The sequence below is a fragment of the Crassostrea angulata genome, chromosome 5 (assembly GCF_025612915.1).
Source record: "Crassostrea angulata isolate pt1a10 chromosome 5, ASM2561291v2, whole genome shotgun sequence".
NCBI lineage: Eukaryota > Metazoa > Mollusca > Bivalvia > Ostreida > Ostreidae > Magallana > Magallana angulata.
In genome coordinates, this window is record NC_069115.1 from 57,803,268 (window position 1) to 57,826,621 (window position 23,354).

At 34.9% G+C, this 23,354-nt stretch overlaps 1 protein-coding gene across 7 annotated transcripts; it reads left to right on the forward strand.

Moving 5' to 3' along the window:
- Window positions 1-512: 512 nt before the first annotated feature.
- LOC128184865 (adhesion G-protein coupled receptor G2-like) lies at window positions 513-23,334 on the forward strand. 7 transcript variants are annotated; one of them, XM_052854497.1, is made up of 28 exons: window positions 513-575; window positions 3,433-3,508; window positions 3,621-4,140; window positions 6,449-6,520; window positions 6,797-6,868; window positions 7,072-7,143; window positions 10,218-10,289; window positions 10,955-11,109; window positions 11,404-11,495; window positions 11,935-12,115; window positions 12,662-12,768; window positions 13,534-13,613; window positions 13,774-13,931; window positions 14,138-14,258; window positions 14,663-14,784; window positions 14,963-15,194; window positions 15,359-15,530; window positions 15,808-15,951; window positions 16,384-16,557; window positions 16,907-16,933; window positions 18,547-18,696; window positions 19,208-19,335; window positions 20,191-20,314; window positions 20,531-20,675; window positions 20,769-20,844; window positions 21,146-21,534; window positions 22,103-22,183; window positions 22,465-23,334. In XM_052854497.1, exons 3-28 carry the CDS (start codon window positions 3,920-3,922, stop codon window positions 22,536-22,538), a joined length of 3,441 nt encoding a protein of 1,146 aa, XP_052710457.1. In that variant the 5' UTR covers window positions 513-575; window positions 3,433-3,508; window positions 3,621-3,919; the 3' UTR covers window positions 22,539-23,334. The 7 variants fall into 7 exon arrangements, with proteins under 7 accessions (XP_052710457.1, XP_052710459.1, XP_052710456.1 ...); XM_052854496.1 differs by lacking the exon at window positions 513-575 and adding an exon at window positions 908-1,218 and having other exon boundaries at window positions 3,411-3,508; XM_052854495.1 differs by lacking the exon at window positions 513-575 and adding an exon at window positions 908-1,218 and having other exon boundaries at window positions 3,419-3,508.
- The last annotated feature ends 20 nt before the right edge of the window (window positions 23,335-23,354 follow it).

Here is a 23,354-nt window from a genome sequence, read left to right on the forward strand (position 1 = left end):
TCATTGATTTAACACGCTATCCACCAATAACTACTTTGTTCATTAAGGTAATCTCAAATGTTACCCTTATATTAATAATAGTCACTGGTTGACCCTTCCTCGTCCCCCCCCCCCCCCATCAGTAAATGTAGTCATTGATGCATACCCCACCCTTACCAATTTGAAATATGACCTTATTTATGCTTAGGTCAGATCACTACATAATGGCAGCCCTCGCCTCTTTTTACATTCATGGGTAGTAAATACACATTGTCAGAAACAGTTTACACGATTAATTAACTGACCAAACACAAGGCCGGGTCGCCAGGAATGCGGTCTCAGTGTTCAACACGTCGACGGTCTCTGTTTAACAAGCAACATAAACTTTTCTCTAAGTCTAATCCATCTGCAATGGCCATTCTTTAATACTGATACGTCTCTTATTAAACTGCTGATATATCTCTTATTAAAATATTTTCTTCGGATAGAGACTGGTTGATATAATGAACACGAGAGAGAGATAAGGACACCTATCTGCAGCCATCTGACCTACCCCCAAAACAAACCTCGTCACGGATCACTGAACTCTGAGGCAGGTAGGAACTGGTGTTTATGAATTAACTTATTTCTCAATTTTATTATTTACACAGAATCAGACAGGAATTTGTTGTTTTTTTTTATATAAATTTATTTAACATTATAGATTTTTTTTCATTCGGGTGTGGTTTGATTTTCAAATGAATAAAAATGTCTCTATAAATGTCTGTTCGTTGACATCAGTTTATTATGAAAGTTAAGAAAGTTATCGCAATATACAATGTTTTGAATAAAAGTTTAACAAGGTCGCAAGACATAATTTAGTTTACTAACGACGCAACATTACACATCATAAATGACGTTTTGTATTCTTAAAAAAATGTAATACAACGCGCAGTAGATGTTAAACAGCCATCGAATAATTTTAAATTCTCACGAAGTGGTTAGCAATTCAATCCATAGAAAGTTTCGAAATCCCACCCTTTTCCCCTTTTGACCAAAAAGCGATATCGTGATTAAACGAAAAAGGACTGAAAAAATCCGTTCCGGACGACTGAATCCGTTTGTAAATCCACGGCCATACACTGGTGTCGGAAACAGTCACGTTAAATTGAACCTCCGCTGTAGATCGACATTTTTTATTTTCTCCGAGATGTCCAGGGAATTAGGAATTTAACTTTAGTGGATTCCAGATTTCTTCAGGTGAGTCAGACCTTCTAATGTTTATGGGGGACTTCGGATGTAGTGTGATTTGAGTCAGACGTTACTATTTCTTAACAAGTGAAGGGACAAGGTGTTTATTATTATAAGGACGTAATGCGATTACAATAGTTTTAACAAACTATCAACACTTTTCAAAACCGGTTAAGAAATTTTTCTCTAAAAAAAATTCTGATCAAAATTTTAAATTTAGGCATTATGAATAATTTTTTGACACGTAAAAAGGGTTTCTATGAAAGTTTTCCATGGCCTTTATGATAAATTGCCAACGCTTGGTTGATATTTACACCCCCCTCCCAAATCAAACAAATCTGCCAATGGAGTGTTGTCCTTGTGATTTTCTAAAAGACACCTTTAATGAACTGTTTTGATGAAGGAATATTTCATTTCCTAGTGATGTGGGCGGCAAACAGCTCGTTAAAAGAAAACCAAAGAAAATCCGTCACGCAAGACTTAAATGTAAATGAGACATGTATAAAGAAAAGAGCGCTCCAGTCTGACAAACACTTCATTACTTATAAATAATTTATCATACACAATTTAATTCAGATTTGAATCTCTGCAAATGAGATTTTGACGAAGCCTACTAGTGTGTTGACGAATCGTTAATGCATATAATACATGTGCTATCATTGTTAATCAAATCAAATACATGTGATATCAACGCTGATACAAGTGATTTCATTGTTAGTTACATATCTGATATCTATTAGTTTGATGCATATGTTATTCTTGTTATTACATGTGCATGTGATTTAGGCTGATACACGTGATATCTGCGCTGATTCATGTGATACCATTCTTAAATATACATGTGATATCTACATGTATATACATTGACACATGTAATATATGTATATGCCAGGACACGTGATATCCACGTTGATGCAGTGGGACAGGGTTGACTTCGGACATTTTTTTTTATCAGAGGTCCACCCAACAATTACATATCTCTGATAAACCACCCCTCTCTCTTTAATGGAGCGCCTCCTCGCATTTCTGGTCTGTTAGGTGAAGCTAGCGAACTTCAGGAGATAGAAACGGCATTTCTTTTAATGTTCCTAGTACACCTCCACCAAAAAATCCGCTGCGGAATCGGGCGATTAAAGAAAAATTAATTAGCCAAAGGTGGCTGAATTCGAACGCCAGGAGCAATCTTTTAGAGGGCTGCTTTAAAACGAAAATATTTTGTGTTTTGCAAAAAGGAACACAGTTTGGATGTCGTTTGTATCCAGACTTCATAATTCACCGCTCATTTCCTCATCAAAAGACACTCTGTGTCCTGACAAATTTATGTAAGACGCCTCTAGAGAAAATATGTTGCGATTCATTGTGCATTCCCACGTCATATTTGGTGCATAACAATTTGTTATGTATAAGAAAGTGATGACAATTGACTTATTTCTTTGAACCTGTAATTCAACTTACTTGCATCTGTCACGCAAACTTATTTATGAGGCATTTTATGAGGCATATGTCAAAACTGCATTTTGAGACGATTTGTATGAAATCGGGTTACATTCAGGTACAGACCGCAATTCTTTCATCCCATAGACCAACATTTGTTTCTGTATTTCAACTGTTTAAGTAAAATACATATATATCGTGATATCGCAACTGTTTTAAGATATAATCTTTCTATTTAAGTAAGGATTCTCAAACCATGCACACTAAAAATTGTATGGTTCCAAAGTAAACAGGCTTACAAAAATGTTCAGAATGACTTTATTTAAATAGTTACCTGTGAACAGAAAAAAACCGCCGAATAATTTGTTACATAATGGGTGAGATAACGGGAAAAGGAAGAGAAAGTTTAGAGAAACATTTAGGTGATGACTCCACGCAACGAAGTCTAACCAACTTCGCCCCAATATCTGTAACAAATTACCGGGCAGAAGCAGGAAGCGGGCGCTGTGTAAGAGTTTCCAAAACTGTCCACTGAACAACAAACTTATTCCATATAATTCAGACTGAAATAAGGCATAGCAAATTTTAGTAAATTATTTCCTACTAAGAGTTTTTAGGTAAATATGCAGGTAAATATTATGGTTCTAATTGTGAGCTAATTTTCTACTGATGAATAGAGTTGCAAGGACATTATTTTAATTTTTCAGGTAAATACTAGTATACAGGTAAATATTCAATTAAATATTATGGTTATTATTGTAAACTAGCTTTCCAGTGTTATCGCTGAAGGTGCTGATGATAAGAGTTGCGGGGACTTGAATTTGGGCTGCTCCAAGACAGGCTGTTTGTCCAGGGATTACTAAGGGTGAGTCCCCTCCTTGCTCTAGTCGTTACCGACCTAAGAGGAGTACCCTTAAGGCGACGACAAACTCCACTAACTTATCATATTCCTGAAACAATTCTGTCGTCATTTACAGGAACTTTACAGAACTCAGCGAGAGGACTTCGTAACAACCAAATCATTCAGTGACACCATTGTTTCGTCATCTAAATTAGTTCTTTAAACAATTATTTATTTACTGGATCTCAAGGAATTTATCTCGTGGACACCACAACAGCTAAACTGTTGCAAGAATAACTTGTGTCATACGTTCATTTTAGACCTGCTCTATGTGTAAAACTACAAAAAAAAATGAAACTTAAGGATACCATTTGATTGATAACTTCCTAGTTTGTGAGAGACTTGTGATTCGCCCTCACCCTATATTCTCGCGGTATGATGGCTGGTGTGGTTGTCCGTGCGCTGTGTGTTACAGTATTTCTTGGTTTACCCGTGACCCAGGGTGGAATATCTTCTTCCTTTACCAACACGGTGTGTCAAAGGTCAGGCAGCGGATGTGTGTGTTCCACTACGTCCATCGGGCTAGTGGTCGAGTGTTCGAGTCGTTCCGCGGAAACATTATTTCCATTGGATCTACCATCCCAGGCCGTCAAAATGTGAGTATTAACTGCTACAGTCAGAAAATAAACACCGGGGTTGTCATATCGCAATGTTTTTAAAATAGGAATTCCATTTTCTACTTCCAACATTTATCAATCGTGTATTTTATTGTTTCTTTTTTTATAATTACAGTTAATTTGTTCATCTGAGTTAAGACTCTGATTACTAAACTGTTTTCCGTAGTTTAGTGACATGTAATCATTTCTAGCTGTTTAAGAATTCTGATGTCGGAGATCAGATTTTGGTAGACACGTGAAATAAATCAGTTAGCGAGCCTGCGGTCATCTCGTGTCTAAGTCTGTCGTTGGTCAATAGAGTGATGTAGGACAGCTGTCATAACTAAGGGCAGTTTACAATTGTTTGACATTTCTATAATTAATCATTTGTTCGGCTCTAACTCAGTACTTTAGGTTTTTAATTATAAAAATTATTTTGAATTTAAAGCAAAGTAAAGAAAACTTTATTTATAGCATTCTATCGTGGTATAAGAGTTTGATTTGTATTGAAACGAGTTTGTTTTCACTTGGTACACCCACATAGCAATCCCTCAGTAACTCAGTATAACTAGCAGTCTCACACTCTTGCATGAAATAATTCTTTAACATTAAACCTTATTACGAAGGAATATGACACTTTCATTTTGTGACAAATTTTTATTTGCTATGAATAATAAAACTTTACATAACAGACATAGTACTTTAACTAATCTTCCGAATTGTCACTGTCTGTAAGTGACAGTTAGTAGAAATGTCAGCTAGTGATATGTACATGTAAGTCATGACCACAAGCACTATGTAAACGTTATGTATTTTTATGATTAAAATATGCTTTGTCTAATATGTTTTTATCACAAAGAAAATTGATTAATTAAGGTGCCTGTGGTCATGAGTTCCATATTTGCTGTTTTTCTTTAACCTTTTAAGTAATTGATGTAAACGTATACATTTTCCACCTTAAGTTGAAATCTTTTACCGATGACAACAAATTAAAATAAGACCGAGTCCCTGTTATTTAGTATTCCCAACGACTGAATGATTACATATCAAACATAATCTTCTGATTCATCCGTTTCCGTGCATGTTATTCCAAAAACCTACATCATTGGCCTCGGTTTAGCATTTTTACTTAATTTCTTGTAATTCACAGCTCACGTACATTCGTACACGTAAGTTGTTTACTTGGAGTAAATTTCTTTCCGTTTAAATTCACATTATCGTTTGTCCAAACACCTTTAGACCTATGGCGTGGGTCAAATTGTCGCTCAGGTGAACGACCTCGCCCAGTGGACCTCTTTGAATTTGCGTAGGTTTACAAACAACGTGTGTGACTCGGTACACTCAAAGGACTAGCACAATCAGCCATTGTATTCAACACAAACATTTATTTGGAATGCTTTAGTTTGAAATATGTGTGTTGAGTAACTGTCCTCGCGAATCGCTTCATGTATATGCGTTGGTGGGGTTAGAGTTGGGGTTTAACCTTAGATTATCACGTTAGCCGCCAAAACAAAACAAAGGAGACTCGTATCCTTGTGAAAAACATAAAATTTCGGTATATCAGAATAAAATCTCTATGCACCTTGTACAGAATTAAATATCTGACATTTTTTAAAATAATAGTTGAAGAAACGCTGTTTAATTAAATATCTGACTTTTTTTTTTTATAATAGTTGAAGAAACGCTGTTTAAAATGGCTGAATTATACCCCCATAAACCCTGTCAGAAATGTAAGAATGTTCGGGATGATTTAAAAATACCCCCCAAAAAACCACAGTAAACGTACAATCGAAATTATATAAACATAAAATAAACCAGTGATGAAGATCCTAGTGATAGAAAACAAAACCTATTGCCGCGAAACAAGGAAATGGTACAGAAGAATAAATAATATGGCATATTAATTGGTAATCTCAAAGAGCCCGAACTTCAGCAGGAAATACCTTAATCAGTAAACCTTTAAAAGGAATTAAAGCTGAATTATTTGTGGTGGGCAAGGACCAGTAGTACAACAATATTAATACTTTGTTGTACATGTCGATGTTTACGTAAACAATTTGAATTATAACCTGCGTTACATGTACTTATGTATATTACAAAATATTTACACCTATTGTTGGGACCCCCCGCAAGAATTGTTAAAAATATGTCTATATAGGTAATCAAATCTACCCAAATTTAAAATATAATTTTTCTTACCATAAACTATAATCATAATCAATACTGAGTAGATAAAACTTAAGGGTAGTACTGATTGTTTGATTAAGGCTCTATCACACACAACTTATGTTGTTCTCTTCATCACTAGCACTCTACGAAACTACAACGTCTTCAAGATCATGTATGAAGATTTCAAGGGTGCCGACCTGCTACAGGAACTGTAAGCACACTTCTCTAATCACATTTGCATTCATCAGTCAAATTAAATACATTTCTTTTGTAGAGAAAATAAGCTTTTTATGACTCTCTGTTTACGATACATCATGTATATATCATGTATACATCATGTTAATATCATGATAAGAAATCGACTTGTCGTGTGTTCTAAAAAAGATACAGACTACCATTTGACATACAATTGTGTATGCGTCATACTTTTTAAAAAGTATATTATTATATTTCATTTTTAATTTACATTTTGGTGTTTTTTCTTCAGGAATATCATTAACTGTGGAGTCCAGGAGATAGGGGACTGGGCGTTATATCGTCTAACAAAACTTCAAAAAATGTAAGATGGCAGTTTCCATCATTTCATGTTTACACATTGCAATCGTTTCAACTTCTTCCTCTTATCTGTTTCAAAAGAAAAGTTTTCTTTTTTACGTTTCTGTAAATACACTATTATGTTCTAATTCATTTTAACTCAGTTTTTTTAACACAGTCGAAATTCAATGAATATAAATTTTAAATTCCGTTTTTGTGATTTTATAGAAATTTGCACATGAACAGGATGACAGAGATAACGAAGGACGACTTCTACCACATGATCAATTTAGTTGAAATGTAAGTATCACACAGTAAAAATGTACATTGACTTGTAACTATACTGACATGGAAAAAGTACATTGTGGTGTAACTGTGTACACTGACATGTAAGTATGTACACTGATATGTAACTGTGTACACTGATATGTAAATGTGTATATTGGCATGTAACTGTATACACTGCTACGTAACTTTGTACACTGACATCTAAATATGTACAGTGACATGTAACTATGTACACTGACATGTAAATATGTACACTGACATGTAACTATGTACACTGACATGTAAATATGTACACTGATATGTAACTATGTACACTGACATGTAAGTATGTACACTGATATGTTACTATGTACACTGATATGTAACTATGTACACTGACATGTAACTATGTACACTGACATGTTACTTTGTACATTGACATGTAACTATGTACACTGATATGTTGCTGTGCACATGCATCTGTGTACACTTAAATGTAAATATGAAAATTGGTATAAAACTATGTACACTTCACGGTAAATATGCACAAGAACGTGTATGATATGCAGACTTACTTATAAATATATACATTAGCATGTATCTTTGTATACTGGCATGTTAATGTGTATACTAATATGTAAATCTGTACAGTGACATATAATATAAACAAACACTGACAGGTTAATATGTATACTGACTTGTAAATACGTATACTGACAAGAAATATGTAAACTAGCATGTTAATATGTAAACGTACATGTAAATGTGTATACTGACATGTAGATATGTATACTTATATGTAAATATGTACAGTGACATGTAAATATGTACACCGACAATGTCTGACATGTACATATAAACAAACACTGATATGTTAATATGTATACTGACATGTTAATATGTATACTGAAATGTAAATAAGTATACTGACATGTAAATACGTATACTGACATGTAAATATGTATACTGACATGTAAATAAGTATATTGACATGTAAATATGTATAATGATATGTAAATATGTACACTGACATGTAAATATGTACACTGACATGTAAATATGTATGCTAACATGTAAATATGTATACTAACATGTAAATATATAAACTGACATGTAAATATGTATCCTAACATGTAAATATGTATACTAACATGTACATATGTACACCGACATATAAATATATACACACCGACGTGTATATACGTTCACTGACATGTAAATACGTTCACTGACATGTTAATATGTTCACTGACAAGTAATTACGTTCACTGACATGTAAGTACGTTCACTGACATGTAAATATGTACACTGACGTGTAAATACGTTCACTGACATGTAAATATGTGACCTGTATGAAATGTACATTAATTTAAGGAATGAAACCGAGAAGCGGTTTATAAAAAAGCGTAAACTGTTTCAAACCATTTTATATCGTATAAAACTCATTAATGTTGAATTCATTGCTTATAATTTAATTTTTTTTTTTACTTTTCATTGTAGATAAAAAATGTAATTTGACCTTTAAAATGACGTAAAATTGTACAAAATTCAAACGTAACGTCGGGCGTATTGATACGTTTTTGACGATAGTCGTACTATGACGTAGGCAACATTCTTTATACGATATTAAATAATTGTTAAGCCAATCAGAAAGCGCGTTACAACCAGAATTAAATTATATAGTAATAACTACAATGTATTATTCTTTTTTGCTCATTTTTTGCACGTTTATCATTAATGGCTGTTACTTTCCCCTTAAAACTCCCCGAGTTCTTCGCATACGGTTGTTCTCGTTTAAAAAAAGATTAATTGTCGTGCCTTGAGGCCTATGATGAACTCTTAACCCCCCCCCCCCCCCCCCCCATAACTTAAGGGTCCCTGACAACCCGTGACTTCTGTTTTTTATGACAGTTCGTCAGAACATGGCGATTTTAATCCATTATAAAACACCTTATATCGCCAAATTTTGGTATTTATCTTTGGAGCGTAGTAGGTGAAGCTACGATCTAATGACCCGCAGGTCCTGAGATCGAATCCTGAAGGGAGCTTTGTTCTCGTTTAAAAGAAAATTAATTGTCGTCCCTTGAGGCCCATGATGAACTCTTAACCCCCCCCCCCCCCCTCATAAATTAAGGATCCTCGACACCACATGACTTCATGTCGAACACACGCTAGAATTCTATATTATACTCTGTCCCAAGATATTTTGGATTCACGTTTGGCTTAATTGTTTGATATTTATAAATACCTCAGGATTCAAACGATGTTCATTCAAAAGTATGAAAAATTTCCAAGATTTCTCAGTCAAAACGCCCCTGTTAACTAATCAGGTTTCAATACAATGCTAAAAAATGTGATGTCTACGGAGATTTTGCATTGCAGCAAGCCCAGATGATAAGGTTGAAATATTGTGCGATGTATTCCGAGTGTATTCCGAATGGAGAAAAAATGTAAACATTCCCCATTATAAATCTCCGTAAGGAATCTGTTTTCGTTCCTGTGAATTTTTTCGAGTGAAAGATGATAATGTGTCAATGAAATTATCTTGGAAAATAACCCTTTCAACTATTTCAATTGCCCTTCTTTCACAGGTAAGTGTATTTTTATTAAAAATCGTCCAAACGTGAATCCAAAATATCTTGGGACAGACTATAATAAGAAATTAGAAGCAGAACTTTTTCCATAGGTGTAAAGTACCCTTAAATTTCTTTTTTTTAGCGTGTACATAAATCTCTGCCGATAGCTTAAGCGATGCGTGTCCGCTGATCATGTACACCTGAAGGACTATAATGTACCAGGGTTATTTTTAAATTCACATCATTTCAACTAATTACAAATAAGAGTTGCTATCAGGTTTTAGAATAAAAAAATGAGGAGAATCGTTATTTGAAATTAACCACACAAGCCTAATTTATATCAAATTGAATATTCTAGTAAATGATTTAACTTGGTGTCTGAACAATGATATATTCTACATGTACATTGTACACTCACGCGCAACAGACGTCGACATTCTCTTTAGCTTTCTTTCTGTGAGGTGATATAACATATTAGTGAGAGTGAGGTAATAGTCTTATAACCAAGAAGATATGTTTATTTCTTTGCAGTAACCTGAGCAATAACTCTATATCCACCATCCGCGGGGATGCGTTTTATTCTCTTCACAATCTGAAGAATTTGTAAGTATACGATCATATTATTTAAAAAAAAAATGAACATTCTTGATTAAGTGGTATTCAATTTTTCTGTTTTAAGTTTTATGATAGAGATTACACACAGATACGCATGTAGATCAAAGTGCAATTTTAAAATTAAGAACGTTATATAACCTGTTCCTGATTAAACTTAAGTTTTATTAAACCAACGTGAAAACTGAAAATAATGGAAAGAATAAGAAAAGCATTGAAAATGTTCCTTTGTAAACATCTAGTATCTTCGTCTTTGCATCACTGGTGACAATGCGATTTATAAAGTACAGCCTAGCTGATTCAAATGAAACCTTTGTAATTCGAATTGCATTTTATTTTGATTGGGATTTCAAATTAAAAAAAAAAAGATTTACGTTTTTTAAACACGACAATCCATCTATTGCGACACAGAGTTTACTTCACTACCACGGCCAGTCTACTACTGTACATTGTACTTCCGGTTTAACTTAAGCTCGCTTTGATGTTTATTCCAAAAGCAAAGGAGATAGAACTTGATGGGGAGGCTTCGAAACGGGGACGTAGATCTAAGATTTCATTCGTATTCATATCGTAAAAACTAATTCAAGGTTAGGAGTAAAATAATAATAAGATCCTTTGTTGTTATTTAACGTAATTTGTGTGAGAAATGATTTCAGAAATCTTCTGGGAAACGATCTGAATTGTAACTGCGAGGCAAAGAGACTCAAAGAGTGGGCCTACCTCAGAACGGGAAAAGTAACCGTTCTTGATGCGTGGTGTGCAAACAAACGCAGGCCACTATTTGATGTCTCAGAGTTCGGTTCATGCCCAAGTAAGAGTTTTTCTTTAAAAAAAAAAAATCAAATTAGAATTTCACTCATTTATAGAAAAATGATTTGTTTGAATTTGACACTTGTAATTCATTTTTTCCCAAAGAATATAGAGGGATTTGAATTTTTGCTTTTGATATTTAAAGTTGTTCCATTGAATAAACTTATGACTCCATAATTCATGAAGCCAAGTGAAAGTGCGTCGCTTGTCCGAATTGAAAAAAAATATATATATAATTATATAAATTTATTAATTCCTATAGATATAAAAAAGTAAGTTTTATCGGTAATTACAGTAGCAACATTTTTCCGAAACCACACATGTCACCTCTGCTCATCTAAGTTCTCCCACAACGACTGTACCACACGGACATGTAATGCCGACGAGGTGAGATCTTCTTCCAAACTACGGGGTCTTAATGTACCTCCTTCTTATGACAGGGGAAATAATTTCCTTTGATAAAAGCTATCAATTTTTAATTAATTATTTTTAAAACTGTCAAGTTTAAAAGAAATAATATCTGTCTTTCCCAGCGATTGCAGAAATAATTTAAAGGTCGGGAAAAAAATCACAAAACCTATATTTAATGTTTGTGGACAGAGGAAGTGCAAATGTGTATTACTAGCTGAAGCACTAAATAAATGCATTGTCAATATAAAATTCAACAAAGTACTCGCAAGAATGCATCTATCAACAATAAGGAAAGAAAATTCGTCACAATAATATGGATAAAAAGACTTTTCTTCACTTTTTAATTTTATCAACGTTGTTTCATGTATGTATATTGTCCTTTCATAAGTATTTCACGATTTTGTTTCCATTGTAGGCTTGTTATTCAAAAATAGACTACAATAACGGGAAGGTTTTCATAAATAAAGGGTGTACAATTGACACGGACTGCGTAAACAGAGAGAAACAGAACGTAAACAACTGTTACAGCCAGGATGGACCACGTGCCTGCTTCTACTGTTGCCTTGACGACCTGTGTAACGGTCTCAGACTCGGTAGTAAGTATTTCCGTAGGAGTTTCTTAAAGCACTTAAAGGACCCAGATGATCTGATTTCCAGGCCCCAGGATCAGGAAGCTGTCAGAGACTTCAGTCAGAACTTGTACACAGTTTTATTATTCCATTTAAATTCAAAGTGTAATTTAAGTCTGTTTTCTTATCTTGTTTTCGAGTGTCCATCTAAGTCTAATACGTATTTGGTGATTGACTGAAATTTTTACTTAAGTCTTAGATCTTTCCTGAACCTGTTCCAAAGTCCGTTTTAATGATACAAAAACATTTAACCATGCATCATTTCGAACAACCTTTGAAAACTTGATGATCATGTCATGTTGAAGATGGTAAATTCAACATTTACAACTTGACAATCATTCGCAAGCTTGACAGTGTCGTATTCTTGAGTTATACAGAATATTTTTGGTTTACCATACACTGTTACTACTATATACCGTTAAACTTCGTTTGAAAATGTTTTCGTTATGTTTTGAATAAAATCACAACAAAAATGTTAACTATCCATATTTCTTCACGTTACTTGAATTCCAGGACGGACCAAACAAATCTACTTCTACATACCCATCACTCTGAAGGAACCCAAGTTTCCCTACCTATCTCAGGACTACAACACCACCTACCGGATAGCCCTGGACAACGTGAGTAGTGTATCATACCTGAGGTTTACACACTGTAGTTATTATCCTCGCTTTCTTGGAATACCAATTGATGCGTTTTATCTTTCAATCATCTCCATAAAATTATTAGTAATAATAATAAATTAAATCACTAACTTTTCCTAATATCCACTTATTTTTACGATATACATAATATATATGATATAAAACAAGTGTTTAAACTCAAATCGTGTTGATTATTAAAAGACATATACTATTAATCAAATCAGATAGCGCTTTCGCAAAGCTCCCGGGTTTTGTTTACATTTACATGACAAAAAGCGTTTAGCGTACATGCTACCGTTTAAAAAAGACTTCGAAAACAAATTAATGAAAAACACTCTTTTTAGGCGTGTTTAGAAAATACATGTATTCCATTTTCCATCATTTCTTTTTATTTAGTAACGCTAAAACGGAACACGTGAATGTACCATCTACTGTAGTGTAATTGGTGTCTAAATGTACCATCTACTATAGTGTAATTGGTGACTAAATGTACCATCTACTGTAGTGTAATGGTGTCTAAATGTACCATCTACTATAGTGTAATTGGGTCTAAATGTTGCACATTAACTCGTTGCACCGATGAAAATATGGGGGGGGGGGGGGGGAGGGTCAATCGTCATGCATGTTGGTGTAGCTTACAATTGCGCAAATTCTAGTGACGTGGGCCATAGTCCTTAGCCTGAGGAGAAAAATCTGTTTTAGAATGTTCATGTATTTATTTTATTTTCATTTTTTTTTCAGCTTCGATACAATGTAATACAAAATTATCACCTTAGCAACTGTTCGTTCTCGCAAGATCAAGTCAAGATTCTCCACGTCGGGTACGTCAGCAACCAAATATTTCAATAAACATATCTGTATCCTGAAAAGTAAAAATTTAGAAAGTCACCATAACTTGATAATAATCCACAATCCCAACTGACTGAGTGTGCACACTGTCACTTGTACAGAATATTGTTTAAATGTTCCATTTTTCAACAGACCACCGAATATGACGATTCATTTCCAAGCTGTCTGTACAACTCTGAGAGAATATAAAAACACCGACATCAAATTGGCGTTGGAATCGTACCTCAAAAGTCTGAGTACAAATTCAGGATTTAACCCTCCTCTCATCAAAACGGAAATCTTCTATAATGGTATCGTTTCTCTCAAATCTTAGAAAGTAGAAAAAAACCCACAACATGTGACAAAATTGATTCTTTAATCAAAATATGTTTACGTTCAGATTTGTGAACTGCCGTGGAATATTATAATTTTTTCAACCGGGTTATGTTATAAATTAATAAATTTATTAAAAGACCATTAAAGCATACGTGTTAGAAGCCGTTTGATCTATATTAAGGGACAGACGTGTGTCAGATGGAAGCCACGGGGTACGCCAACCAGGGGGTGTGGCCCTTTACCAAACAGGGCGACACTGCGCAGGTTTACTGCGCAGACAACGTGATGGTATCACGCCTGTGGTAAGTATTTTAACACCAATATATTCCTGATTATAAAGTGTATATATCACTGATCATTATATGATGTCAATGTTTTAAAACAACACAAATGGTAGACATTATAAAGTTTTACGGATTGATGAACCTAATTTTTTCAAGATATGTAATATCACATGCTAGTTGTATGTTTACATAATTATCTTAAAAAGTCGATTCATCAATCCTTATCTTGAATAAATATTAGTAAAGTATGTGACTAACTACAACTATAAACAACATGTTTGATTTTAATAATTTTATTCAAACGACAAACGGTAACAGTTACAAATAAAAACAGCTAGACATTATCACAAGAATTACCTTTATCAGACGTTTGCAGCTCCCCTGTAATGTCGACTGCTGAATCCGACGACTTTTATTTGTAGCACTGAGAACGGCTGGGCCCCGCCGCCATTGTGTTCTATCAGTACCACTACATCCACGACCAGTCGACCAACTACCACCACCCCCTCGCTAGAAGAGCTCTCACAAACAACAGTCGACGACAGTCAGTATAAAAAACTCTTTTCGTTTATAGTTAAATATTACTGTATACAGGGTTATTTCCGTCCCGTGTGATTTTTCGGCGATCTACATTTAAAAACTGTTTCCCTCGGTCTTGAATTCGCCAAGACACAGTCATGTAATTGACACTAGTATTATACATGTCGTTTCCTGAATTTCAGGTTCTGCAGACGATATAGCAGAGCAGCTGTTCCAGCAGACGATAGACACATCACGTTTCACGGACCGTGACATCAACATGACGGTGTCACTCTTGGAGGAACTGGAGAAGCTAGACAGCACGTACTCAGCTGTCGGCAGGGAGAACAACATGGTCGGCGTCATGAGCCACATACTGAACGCACCCGAGAACCAATTCACTCTTGCCGAGAAGGAGTTCAAATCTGCCAGCAGGTGGGAAGCTAGCTTCTAGAAAAATAAGAAAGCAAGAAAGAAATTAGAATGATAAGTCAATGTTCATACAATTTGTTATGAACAAAACCAATTGCATTCAGGGTTTAAACCCGCCACTTTTTAAACTAATATGATTTTGGTAAAGGTTTTGTGCATCTTTTCAGGTTATTGGGTTCCATTCAGAAGCTTTCCACGAATACAAGTTTGGCAAGAGGTGACTTCAAGGTGATAGGGGCCAACGTAGGTCTCCTCGCAACCGCCACCAGCAGGTCTAGCTTCAACGGGATGGTGCTGGCGACTCTCGCTCACCCCAGCACAGAACTGGACGATTCAAATGTACACATTGCCGCCATATGATTAATTGTACACTAGCTGTAATAATATTGTACTAGTAGTAATTGTACATAAGTTGCCGTGATATAGTTAATTGTACATATATTAAGTTTGACTTATTAGTAAACATTAAATGCCAAAATTTACTTTATACGTATAAGTTGTGTTGTCTTGATTTGGTCAAACGAATGTAAGTTATATAGATAGAATTTTGTGGACAAACGCTGAAGTATGAAACAACCAAATCTTCCTTTTCATTGAGTGCACCCTTTACTTTTAGCTGGTTTTAAGTAAGGATGGAACTATTCCGCCACAGTCCTCATCTTGGATCCACCTCCCCCGAGAGCTGGTGACGGAACTTCCACCCTCGTCTCCCGTCAACAGAGTAACACTGGCTGCGTTCAAAAACGACAAGTTGTTCAAGGTTTTATTCTTGTGAAGTCTTAATCATAGTTTTGCCTAAAGTATAACAGGTGTTCAAGAAATGCTCTCTGTATTGAACATTAAGGATAATTGTTCGTAATAAAACGTAATATTTCCTTAAAAAGCAACATTAATACTACTAGTATACATTATGTGAATATATAATTGAATTTAAAAAAAAAAACAACCTTGTGTTGTAGGTATCACATTTTGCAAAGGTTTCCTCTAATAATTATAGAAGTTCTTGGTTAGAGTAACTGCCCACGCCCTTCACTATTGTACCATTAAACCATTCTTATTTTTTAACTATTACGGATGGAAGAAAGAGTAAATTTTTAATATCCATTACCACGATTCATTCATTACAGTTAGGAATGCATACATGTACATGTACAATACACGAGTCTGCAAAGTCGTTTACAATTTATTCCAGGCCATACGATCCGGGTCCCAAGATGATGATGATGATGATGATGATGATGATGACGACGATTACATCATCTACCAGAGCCAGTCTAACAGCGTCATCCTCTCCGCACAGATCCCGGATGTTGACGTGTCCAACCTCGCCAACCCGATAGAAATGAGGTTCCAACAGAACATCAAGGTACGCCATATTGTTGTTAGTGGTGATGATATCTCTACAATTCACGTAGGAAAATCTTTATTTGGAATTTTTTGTCAAGTTATTAAGAGGCCGGGATAGTCGCGGCCATTATTCAACTATATTCAATTCCTTTAGAGGGAGATATTTGTGTAAAGATAAAGGATAATATTCAAAATTCTAATGCTTAAACATTAAGAATTTTTCTTCTAAATAATAGTTTCTGGCTAAAATAAAATCTTGTATGAATTTTTAAGGTAAATGTGATGGTTAATTTGTTGACCCTAACCTCTTAACACATAAATGACGCATATCAGATATATTATTATTATGCATTGATTTTTACATCAAGCGTCAAACTGAAATCTCGGACCAAGCGGTAATGTTATCTCTTTAGAGTACCTGGAATGACTTCTGTCTTCTTCACTCACTTTTCAATTCCTAACCCAGGAGTCATCTATCTCTAACTCACCTCTTCCTCTTTTGTTACACTATTTTGTTAATAAAGACATGTATCGAACCTAATTTATCTGTCAGCCTAATACATTCTCTGTAACAGAAATGTATCATTTTGTACCATTATTTAAACAGGTTTGATTTTATTTGCCATAACCCTTAGTTTTATCTACTTCAACCTTCGATCATTTCTAATTTTATGACATGTTTGCTAAATCTTCCGAAATGAATACATGTATTCCCAAATATCATCTATAAAATGCTTTCTAATATAATATTGTGTATCCTTAATTTTGATGAAAATAATTTTGATAAAATGTGTTAAAATGCAATCGCAACTTCTCGGGCCTTTCCGACAGGCTCGGAAAACACCTCGAATGTATTAACATTACCGGATGTTAGAATTTTATACAAAATGGAGTCGCTTCCCATTAGATAAGTAGCGGCTAGACAGCCTTATAAGTCGCTTCTGTGTTGTATTTAAGGGTATATAATTTACTTTAATGAAGTCTAGCTTACATCTCAACAGATCGTAAAATTTGTTGTATTTATATCAAGTTTTATAAAAAGGGGGTTGTCATGGACGCCTAGGTAATACATTCGAGGTGTTTTTCCGAGCCTGCCGGAAAGGCCCGAGAAGTTGCGATTGGTTAAAATGATACCAGCAAACAGTAAATGAAAGTAAGCGGAAACGCAAGTAATGAAAATGATTTTTAAACATTAATGAGTGGGTACGATTTTTATCCCATGGATTGAGTGTTTATAACATCTAGCATTAGAAAACAATGTTGTTTAAAAATTTCTCTCACTGCAAAACAAGGAATCTCTAAACTTGGTAAAAAACTATTCAGAAATGTTCCACACGTTTAATTATGACGGAATCTTTTGTGACCCATTTGATAATTTTAGAAAGACATTTATAGTTAAAGTTAAATAGAAAGGTGCAAGGTCACGATTTTGGTCAAATTCTATTTTCTGTTTTTATTATTTACAGTGTTTAGGAATGCATTTCTAACGATTAAATTAAATTTGAGATTCAGTCGAGTTTAAAGCTAGATAAAGGGCTTACAACTCCTTGCCATGTAAACAAGGCTCGTGTCCTGTTTTTGTATAGATTGGTTCCATATACATATGTATCGGTATAAAATCTTTTTCAAGCTGATTTGTCTATCTTATTAATCATTTTAAGCATAAATAAGCAATTCCCAACGTTCAGCATATTCATTTTTATGTCTAAAACTGGAATTTCACTTCAACATTAAGAATGTAAACAAAAGCTTTGTTTATATAGTAAAGAATTGTAAGCTCTGTAACTAAATTTTAACTGAACGAATGACACTCATATTATGGTTGTCTATTGTAAATGCCTTACTGAAGCATTGTAAACATTGAAATCAGAAATTTTTTTTTGACCAAAATCGTGACCATGCCCCTTTCAACCATAATAACAAGATATTGGTAAAAAAAAATGAAATTACTTTCATCATGTTGCTACCAGTTAAGCCCTTTTTAACACGCTTGTTTTTACCATCTTAGACAGCAGAAAACGCCACCTGTGGGTATTTTATCGAGACAGGACCTAACAAAGGCCACTGGTCAAGTGAGGGATGCAGGGTCAAAGATCACAAGCCAGGAGAATATACAGAGTGTCTGTGTGACCATCTCACCAATTTTGCTTTATTAATGGTAAGTGAAGCAATTTTTTTTCTTTTTTGAAATACATGTATATTTTGTGGTAATAAAAGTTATTATGGAGTAATTTTATCAACAAGAATTAAAAAAGGTGAAGAAATGAATGGAAAACAATAGCAACAAACAAAATAACGAAACGGAATCCCCCTAAACACCCCCTAAAAACCTAATAAAAAAACATAACGTATATAAAGAAAAGTTAACAAAGTTATTTCACGCATATCAAAGATAGCAGAAGTACATGCAACATATTTTAAGGATATATAAAAAAATTTCTGTGAATGAAACATTTACGACTCTATAACATAGTGTACATTTACACACAGCTCTACACATTGATATTGTACAGTCAATCCACACATTTACACATTGTACCTGCACACATTGAAAATTGTACATGGACGCTCACACTGTATCATGTATTCTATTTTGTAAGTTGTCACATTGTGTGTTTACCTGTTATTAACCTATTGTTTACCTGTTGTTTACCTGTTGTTTTACACAGGATGTGTACGGTGTGGGTGGGGACCTGAGTCAGACCAACAAGCTGGTGCTGTCGTACCTGTCCTACCTGGGCTGTGGGATCTCACTCCTCGGACTCATACTCACACTCATCACCTATTTCTCCTTCAGGTATTTAGTGTTACCATACTCACACTCATCGCCTTTTTCTCCTTCAGGTACATTATATTTCAGTGGCGTCGGAAGCAAATTGAAAGTGGGGGGGGGGGGTCGAAGCTAGACTTGTCAGAAATCTTTATAAGCCAAAAAAAAGAAGAAAGAAAAGAAAAAAAAGAAAGGGTTATGGTTATGTATAACTGCGCGAAAAATTGTGGGGGGGGGGGGGGGAACTAAGCCACCGCCACCCCCCTTCCCTGGTTCCCACGCCAGTGTATTTAGTGTTTCTCTGGTTTGTAAAATAAATTATTCCCAGCTCCCCTATTGGCTAATACAACTCATTCTAGAAGTCATAAAACGTTTGAATGTATACAGAACATTTGATTTTATCTACAGTGGACTAAATGACGGGAATTTTAAAACTTTTATTATTGGTTCTCGCCATTTAAAAAAAAACCCCAATGAAATATCAAGTTTCTCACTGTGTAATCTGCTATGCGATTTTACGTGAATATTTCATGAATTACCTCGCTTGATAAATTAAGCTACTGAACCAGTTGATCATATAGCCATTGCGGAAACATGCACGTGTTTATGATAAATACAGCAACAGTCGGACGTCATATTAATAAATCATTTAATTAAGACCACTTTAATAAGTTTAGTACTACGAAATATGATATAGGTTTTATTTCTTCAATCAGTGTGATTTAAGGGCTCGACAAATTTCAATCTTAAAATTTGTTTAAATGATGAATTGTCAAACAATAATTTCATTTCGTTGTACGTACAGTTTTGTTATTGAAAACATTTTCTTATTTCCGAGAAAATAAAGAATAGTTTTACTTGCATCTATTTTTTTTTACTTAGAAAACTACGCAGTCATAACCCCGCCAAGATCCTGATAAACCTCTGTATTGCTATTGCTGCGACAGACCTGATATTTTTGGCCGGACAACAGGAGTATGCTCTGCAGAGTGACGTGGGCTGCAAGGTAAACAAATAGAGTAATCAGGGACAGGTTTCTCCTGTACACAGGACGTCACGATTCACTTGGGGGGGGGGGGGTGTGGCCAATAACAGTTTGTGCAGCAATAAGCTTAATAATGAAGTACAAAAGTTATGCACTCCTTTAAATCCAATACTTACTCTATACTTATAAAGATTGTTTACATCAACTTGGATGTATTTATAAAATGCTTATTTGTAGATTGTGGCCGCCTTTCTCCACTTCTTCCTCCTGTCTGCAATGTGTTGGATGTTGGTGGAAGCCTACTATATGTACGTGGCCCTCATACAAGTGTTCAACTCACACATCTCTCTATTCATGCTGAAGAGTCTAACGGTGGGATGGGGTAAGTTAAAAGACACCTGACTACCATAACTATTGACTACAGAATGTTTTCAACATGAGTTTTTGTGTTAACATGTAAATATTTTACCTGTAGGTATACCTTTGGTCATCGTAGGAATCACGTTGGGAGTCAATACAACGAATAACTACGGCAATCAAAAGGGGGGAATGTAAGTGGAGATACTTTAACTTACATGTATCTATTAGATAAAGTTTGAGAAATAAATTGTACGATAACTATGCTATTGTAGATATTTCTGATTTATTAATATTCGATAAAACTCAATTTTCGCAGATTTTGTTGTTCTGATCCCGAATTCAAATATTTATCACAGTAAGATATTAATTAATGGAAACATTTATCCCTGACATTGCGAAGTATATCAAATCCACGAAAATTGATGCCCTTGAATATTTAAATAAACCTCAGTAGACCGACACTATTTGACTTAATGTTTGGTCTCTGTCTAGATGCTGGCTGAACCCTATCCCGTTCTATGCCTCCTTCCTGGCCCCAGTGGCTATCATTATCATCATAAACTTCATCGTATTCTTCCTGGTCCTCCGTCAACTCTGGGGAGCGTCCACAAGAAACCTCAACAAAACAGACTCAACCAAAACTTCATCGCGCCTGCGCGGAGCTGTTACCTTGGTGATAATGTTGGGTCTCACGTGGGTGTTCGCCATTTTAGCCATCGATGGCGGCGCACCAGTATTTCAGTATTTGTTTACAGTGTTTAATTCCCTGCAGGGATTGTTTATTTTTGTTTTCCATTGCTTGTTAAAAACGGATGCTCAAAAAGCATGGAAGAAGGCATGCTGTGGAGGAGAGAAGGAAAAAGACTCCAAAACCTCAAAAGGTACGTTAATCTGAGACATACTTGCACGTTTGCTGTATAAACAGATTCAGTGACACTAAGCTTTGGAAGTTTGTTTACTTTCTACCATTTCTTGTATGTCTCTTAAAGATTTGACAAGGAAACTTGCCACTAAGAACACACAGTTTACTGTGTATATCAAAATTAATGATAATCTACGGACCTCTTAATTAAGCACAACCACTATAATGTAGGGTAGTACAACTTGTTTTTCAATGTTCGGAACATATTGTTGTAAAATCCGTACAGTCTATAAAATGATAAAGGTAAAGCTCTTCATATAAAATACTGTTGATGTTATGAATCAATTCAAGACAATAAACATATTTTAGAGTTATTAAACTTTAAGTATTAGCAGTGTAAATTTTACTTTAAGTCAGAGACATAAATGATATCTCTGTTTAAGTGTTAGCAGTTTAAACTGTACAAGCTACATATTCCTCTCATCCCGCAGTAATCAGACCCTGTATTACTCTCTACATTCACCCTGTATTACTCTCTACGTTCACTCCGTATTACTCTCTACGTTCACTGTCCGTTTGTTGTGCAGGTTACTCCAGCAGCAATGATCAGGACATTTCCAAGTCAACGGCGTCCTTTTCAGACATCAAGACAGATATCCGACCCCGAGGTAAGCCACTTCCGGTCCTCTGAATGTAGGACCCCGGGGGTTGGGCAATTGTTATATCGTTGCGTCCAATATCAAAATTGTTATGTCATTTCTTCCCGTCCTCGGTAAGCATTACATGTGTTCAGTAGTTTTTTAATCCACATGTTTCATCCAAACTCAAAAAATATGTTAACTGAAGCATATTGCTTTTGAGAAATGACGGTCAAACGAGTCTTCGAAGAACCTACTGAGACATCTGAAACATTGTAGATTTTTCATGTGTAACCTTTTTGTTTTTGCAGAGAAATCGGCCAATGGTGTATCAAGTAAAAATCGAGCCAAAGACTATCCTTCTTATTCCGGATCTTCTATTTAACCAGTTTTATTAAGGTGATCACATGTTCTTTCACGTCGACCAAAACGTCACAAAATGAATCCCCACTTTAACTTTATTGAACAGAGGGGTTGTCCATATCCGGCAATATTTTCTGAATTTATTCCCACATAAAATTATTATTGGGTAAAGTACTGCTCCGTGATGAAAAGTCACAGAATTTAGTACAAACATTACCACATTTACGGTGTCCATGTGATCGCGTTTATGTTTATTCATGCATGTCTTCACCTTATATTTTTATAATGTCACATTTTGTAACAATTACAGCTACATTGTAATCTAATGACCAAAGATGTAGAATGTAGATAATTAGTGTGCCTGCGTGTTAATGTTTGTATGTTTTGATTGATTTGGTATCTGTAACAATACCTTTATACAGCCATTGTCACTAAATAATACTCGATTTATAACTTTGTCTCATTTTCATCACGGACATATATATTCCATGTTCATTGAAGAGTACATTCATATATACATTTAGTACTAGTGCTTCACATGCATCAAAAGTTATAATTATCAATAACTTCAGAATCACAGCTGGGCATTGAACTGACTTGTATTTACTTGATATTTAACTTCAAAAGACGGCAATTATTGTATGTTTCTCGTTTTGAAACTACCTGGTAACACAGAAACATATTAAACACAATGAAAGTAATACCAGTATACTTTGTACAGTATAGAATAACTTGCTTGTTATCAGCAATAAGTGAAATTAACACGATGTAATGCATCCCATTGTTACGATTGAGTCGAAAATAAAAACTAACAACAACACGTGTCTAGTAATTGTTT